Consider the following 6,402-nt stretch of genomic DNA (forward strand, 5'->3'; position numbering starts at 1 on the left):
CCAATATTATTAATCATTAAATCTCCACGTGTTGTTTTGGTCTTGTAGCATGTGTGTCTACGTGTTTATGACTTTTGGGGTTCCTCGTTGTGTTATTGGATTTACTGACATCTGCGTCGGGATCACTTGGATAACTTGTAATTATGATGTTAAAAACACAGATGCTGTTTTCAGTTCTGACAGCTTTCAGTATCTTCCATTTACATTTGTTAAATATTCGTGTGTGTGTGTGTGTGTGTGTTTTCTTTTTTTTTAAGAATACAAGAGTAGCCCTGGATCACTTGGAGTCTATTCCAGAAAAACAGCTTCTTATGGAGAACTTCAGAGATTTGGAGGTGGGGATCACATATAATCTAGATTACTTCTTTTATTTGACTGTTAATGAACACGCAAAAATTAACCGAGTAACTGCACAATTAGCTCTGAGTCACATATAAGAGGATTAAATCCTATAATTATGGATTATTAATTGCAAAACCATGGAAGTAATGCTTTACTAACTTTACCACTGCACAACTGATTAGCAGGCAAACGTAATGGACAAAACACAAGAGCCAGTTAAACTTTCAATCATCGTAACATAAGGAGGATTCCCTCATTAAGCTGCTGCAGCAAGACAGTCAAAATGCCACAAAACCACATGAAAAAGTTCTGTCTGCATCTCCCTATTGTCAAACTCTAGCACTAACCTAAATGGCCTGATCATCATTTTCAATATAATGACAGATGTTTATCAGCGAAGGTCCTCTTAGTCCTTTGTCAGTCTCAAGTTCCTGACACATACAGTGAAGCATTGAAACAGCTGAAGGAGGCTCAGCACTGGGCAGATGTGACTAATTGCATCTTCCATGGTTAAAGCTCCGCATCATGAAGCAGCATAACTCAGCAGAATCATCACTGCTAAGTTTATTGTCAGAGACCTAAAAGTATTTTATTCCTTTGCTCAGCTGTCTAAGATACGCTTAGCTGTTGCTAATCTGTTTGCTAATGCACAAAACAAGCAAAGACCAGGACTGCCAAAGGAACCAATTGGGGCAGTGATGATGTGATGTCCAGAACAATGTCTCAAACAAATGAAGCTAACTAAATTTTTAAGAAATACTTTAATAGTGTAAAAATAAATTAAAACCAGTACAAAGAGCAGGATTACATCCATATGAAGCTAAAACGAGCACCAAACTGTGAGTCAGCCCAACGGAGCCGTTGGTTTCAGGTCAGACTGCTGAAAGCAGAGAGCAGAAAAAGACTTCAGTAAGTAAATGAAGAATTGAGCCTCAGCAGGTTGCTTCTCCTCAGTGCTTCACTCACCAGCATAACAACAGCTTAACTGATCTGTGTGAGTGACTCAGTCTAACCTGGCAGAGACACAGAGCCTGTTATCTCATGTTGACTCCATGCACACCAATACCAATGTGTGTTACACTAGATTTTAGCTAAATAATTAAGGGTTAGTTTATTGATTTTGCTTTTTGCTTTTAAGGGCACGTATGCTCGTGCTTATTTGGGCTTTTATTATTGATAGCGAGGTAATCTACATGTTAAATTCTTTCTGTTATTCTCATTGCTGATCAGTAGTCAGTGTAAATCTATTTGATAAGTCCAGAGCTCTAACTGAACCTTAAATAACTAAATATTTGTCTTGTTTCACAATCACGCCCACCTATGTGTAGTGCTGTCACATCCAGGTATTGTGTAGTTTTCTGAGTCCTGCAACACTTGTGTGTGAGTGTAATGGACTGCCAGGCTCCAATTTACTGTTATAGGAAGCACTCGTGAATTCAAAAGATTAGCTTGTGCACTTTGACACCACTACTATTTATTCAGTTGTTCTCTGACTAATTAACCCAAAAAGAAAGACAGAAAAACTGTTAAAGATTGTTTAGATTCTTGGGCTTCTTTTCTTTTCTGCCTGTTTAGAAATAGTCGCACAATCTGATGACACAGCTTCTGTCTTGTGTGTTCAGGACTCACAGCAGCAGAGGGAGATGGTAGAGGAGCGCCACGCCAAATACAAAGAGATCGTCTGGGACCTGCAGCACCAGCTGGATGAGTCCAAACGCAGGATCCAAGAGTACAGAGTATGGTAGACACACGGTTGCAGTACCTTGATGCCTAGCAAGAGACGATACTTTAAAACAACAACCTACACTTTTTCTATTTCAGTCACTAATTGCGGCGCTTTGTTCAAACAGCAGCTGTTTGGATAAGGATAGCCTGACTTTGAGAGTCTGTTATGAGTCTGGCTCACCCACACAGATGCCGGTGTGTGCACTGCACCTCATTTGCAGCTTGTATGAATAAATGAATAAATTCGCACAGTGGTAACATGGCATGGATGGACAGAGCGGGACAGGCTCTGGGGGTGCCACTAATGTACCCCCCCCCCCCCAAAAAAAAAAACAAAACAAAACAAACAAAACAAAAACAAAACCCCAACTTGAATTTGCCACTCACTGTTAATTGCTACTGTCATCCTCTCTGTTATAAAGCAGCCGAGGGAGTCATCAAGACATCGTTGTTGACAGCTGATTGCCATCAGCAGTTTACAGCCTCCCCTAAACAGCCATACAGTCACTTTTTAAATGGCTTTAATCTGCCAGATTACCCCATTGGTTTGCCAAATGACTCCTGCGTTGAGTGATAAGTGGCGATTGCATTAGCTTAATAGCTGCTGCCCACCCGGGGTTTGTTTAAGGAAAAAGGATGGATGAAATGTCTTTATAAGACTTCCATCTTAAACAGAGGCAGCAGTGCTTACAAACAGCTTCCACATCACGTTTAGCTGAGGCTCTCGGACTTTTCTGCTCAGATTATCTCTTTGGTCCGTCGCTGCTCTGGCCTCGTAGGACATCTGGAAAGTTAGTGATCCATATCCTGAGGATAAAAGACAACAAGCGCTCCGTGTCATACTTTAAGCAGCCGCTGCACCTTTGTGGACCTTGCAAAAGAACCACAGAATATTAAGGGATTTTTTCAAACTGCACACCAGCGTTTTTGGAGACCTGTAAACTTGCAAGTGTGGCAGCGCAGGTACACAGCATTCAGCCACAACATTAAAAACACCTGCTTTCCTCCTGCCTCCTAAACAGCCTCTGACATTTGTGGTGTCTGGCACTGGGACGTTGGCAGCGGATCTTTCGGGCTGGGATGTTTTGTGGATCAGGTTTGTTCCAGTAGATGCTGGTATGCCCAAGACTCTGATTTGTATTACTCGAGCTGTTTCTGAGCAGTTTTTCTTTTTGCAAAATGATGGAGGGAAGCCCTCTGTGCGTCAGTGCCCTGAGGCGGTGCAGGTGGGGTGGTCTCTGTTGTCTGCAGGAGTGATCAAGTAGGTGGCCAGGTTTTAATGTTATCACTTTTTGGCGTATACTTACTGGAAAGACTGAGATTGCTTATGTAAATCATTTTGTCGAGCATTTTTGATATGCATACAGGTATTTTGGGGACCCAGACAGCAGCCCCTTTCCTTTAGCGTGGTGCATTTTTCTGCCTTGTTCCCTTCCGTGAGCCCAGACTCACTCAGATGGTTTATTTTAGCTATAATCTAAGAATCCTGCACAGCACACTTCACTGTCCATGTTGATCATTGCATGGCGTAAAGGAAATTTTACATTATTGTTAAATTAAGCACACTCATAATGTCTCACCAGCTTCTTGATGGATTGTCCGTTCGTTCAGTTCACCGGCTTTTTGCATCTTCACATCACGAACACTGCAGATCAGCAAACTGCCGTCTGAGGCTCAGTGATGTAAAGGGCTGAATAAAGTAATAGAAATGCATCGGCAGCACAGACCGTAGCTTCCAAAACAACCATACAGCTGATTCGACATCTTTCTAAGACAGTTTCAATAAAAACTGGAGTTTATCTCCTTCACGGAGGCTGGATTTATAGCAGGACGGCTGCATTAGATTATCTTTATCCAGATGTATCATAACCGGACAGCAGAGTGTATGCACCGATGCCATCCTCAGGCTCACTACGACTATAAATCTCTTGAAGGTTTCTTTCCCCTTCCACCCAAAGAGCTGTTGTGTGTGTTTGGTTGTTTTTTGTAAATGTGGTGTGTAGCCTACATTCTCGTTACCATGTCCTCCTCTTCCAGCACGAGAAGTTGGATGCCACTTCCAGGAGCCTCAAACTGGCTGCTCTTTCTTCCACTATCAAAGGCTCCAGCACGTTCCTTAGCAGCTCGCTGAGATCTGACACACTGTGTGAGTACGGAGCAGCTCTGACAGCCTTTCTGTTCTATGGTTTGATGGGAGTCGTGTATTTCCTGCATCTCTGTATTGCTGATCATTTGAAAATATACAGTATGGCGGTATTTTGGAGTAAAATTATTGTCAAAGTATTCTTATTTTTCTAAATAACTGCATCCAGACTGTAGTGAAAAGGATGTGTCAGTGTTTCTGATCTGCATTCATTTCAGTATAACGCTCACCAATAACCCAAATTTCACCATGTTACATTCAGGGCACAGTCTCGCTTTCATTTAGTATGTAAACATGGCAGCCGGCGCTGAAACTTTCCATCAGTGCTCTGGAAATGAGTCTGCCTGTATCACTGCCAGTGGCTCCCAGCCAAAATCACTTGTAGCACTTTCCTAAGCCGCTTACAAATATTTGGCTCAGCGCGAGAGGAGCGTACTTTCTGTGGCTTTGTGTCCATTTTACCTCAGAGATTTATGGAGGCCAAAACATGTTCGTGGCTGTTTAACACTGGTGTTAATGTACAGAGTAATTACCACACATAGTTGCGACTTCCTCGGCTGTAGCAGGTAGTGCAAATCATATTTTATGCGCCTTGTTAGTGAGAAATGTCTTGTTCACAAATGTCGCGCTGTGATTGGTTAGTAAATGAAGCGGGACTGTAACTGTGTATCCTTTCTTCTCTCCTCTGCCACAGCGCCTCTCAAACGCCTGACCACTTCAGACCTGGACGACTCCAGAGTCGATGGGGCCAAACCTCTCGCAGATTAGTTCAACCTTTAGCAAACCTTTATCTATCTCTACAAACACACACACACACACACACCGACTCTACCTGCTGGTGCTCATCCAGAGCGAAACGTAGTGAGAGGCCTTGCACTCGACGCTAATCCTCCGCGACTACCTCAGCCAGGCAGTCGGCGAATGTGCTCGGGACCGAGACTGTGACATTTTATTAGAGCAAAACTTTAAGAAACACTTTAAAACATGAGCTAAATATCTGCACGCTGTAAAGAGTTTAAATGTTATTTATAATCATGAATGTATTTCAAAGCAAAACGGTTTCACTGTTCCATGTTCTTGTCTTGTTCTACATGTGGTTAAATGTCTGTGTTCTGCTCTTATCATCATGTGTTTCTGCTAAAAGACAAACTCCATAAATGAACTCGCAGTGCCTTCTGAACAATATGCAGTTTTTTAAAACTAGCGCAATGTGACAAATGTTTTTGTGTGTGCGTTTCCATCCAACTGTTGATGAATGAGAAACTCTTTCTATGTTTTGTATACTGCAGTATTTATATTTGTAAGAAAGAAGGAAATGAGCACAGTTAGATGGTTTTTTTTGTCATGAAATATGAAGGAAGTGTATGCACTGTGAATAAATCTGCATGGAGCTAAATGTCTAGTTTTCTATGCACACTTGATGTCCCCTTCATTTCAGACTGAAGTGTTTGCTTTGCAGCAGCTGAGAGACTCCAGCTACTCCCAGCGGTATCTTTTGCTTTCAGCTGAAATCCTTCAGAGGGACAACCTAAAGCCACACACGAGAGGAACGTCCTTTTAATTTACTGCTCGGCTGTTAAGGCAGAAATACAGTCCCCGGTGCGTGAATATTAAAAAATGTTTACATAGTCTTTGTTTGGACATTCTGTGTTTTGCACGGGTTGGTTGTGTACAGCATAAAACCAGATGTCACTGGATTCTGGCAGATCAGGGAAGCTCAAACTGATGCAAAGGTCAAAGATTCCTCCGTATATAAGTGAATACATTAAATACTGTTACTTTTTTTTTTTTTTTCATCACTACTGATTTAATAAAACATTGCAAATACAAAAGACATGTTTTATCGGCCTGTCACACTTCTGTCATTATCTGCCTGTATTATGTCATTTATTCCTCTCAGCCTTAATAAAACATGCTATTAACATGTGTGTTTTCTGTTGCAGTGACGGCTGTAACTTTATGAGAAATGCAAAAAAAGTTTGAAATGATCAGAGTAAACATTTAACATCAATCATACAGTGTAGTATGAATAAGACGGTGGATAAGAAGGACTTAACAGAAGACGTCGAAACTTAAGAAGGAAAGCACTGTAGTCTATTGATGTTCCCACTTACAAACAGCCTTTACCCTGCCTGTATATTTAGGATAAGGCAGCATGGTGATGTGGTGGTTATGCCTCACAGGAAGAAGGT

The 6,402-nt window shown here is 41.7% G+C and overlaps 1 protein-coding gene across 9 annotated transcripts in view; it reads left to right on the top strand.

Annotated features, from left to right (window-relative positions):
• cep128 (centrosomal protein 128) overlaps positions 1 to 6,132 on the top strand; it is a 48,829-nt gene extending 42,697 nt beyond the window's left edge. For all 9 annotated transcript variants that reach the window (XM_084952889.1, XM_084952892.1, XM_084952891.1 and 6 more), the window contains exons 22-25: positions 258 to 335; positions 1,965 to 2,078; positions 4,105 to 4,213; positions 4,905 to 6,132. In XM_084952889.1, coding sequence (XP_084809015.1) covers positions 258 to 335; positions 1,965 to 2,078; positions 4,105 to 4,213; positions 4,905 to 4,978 — 375 coding nt within the window. In that variant the 3' untranslated portion in view covers positions 4,979 to 6,132. The remainder of the gene's footprint in view (positions 1 to 257; positions 336 to 1,964; positions 2,079 to 4,104; positions 4,214 to 4,904) is intronic.
• The last annotated feature ends 270 nt before the right edge of the window (positions 6,133 to 6,402 follow it).

Source organism: Perissodus microlepis, chromosome 15 (genome assembly GCF_051167445.1).
Source record: "Perissodus microlepis isolate ML-2025 ecotype Zambia chromosome 15, ASM5116744v1, whole genome shotgun sequence".
NCBI classification, from domain to species: Eukaryota; Metazoa; Chordata; class Actinopteri; order Cichliformes; family Cichlidae; genus Perissodus; species Perissodus microlepis.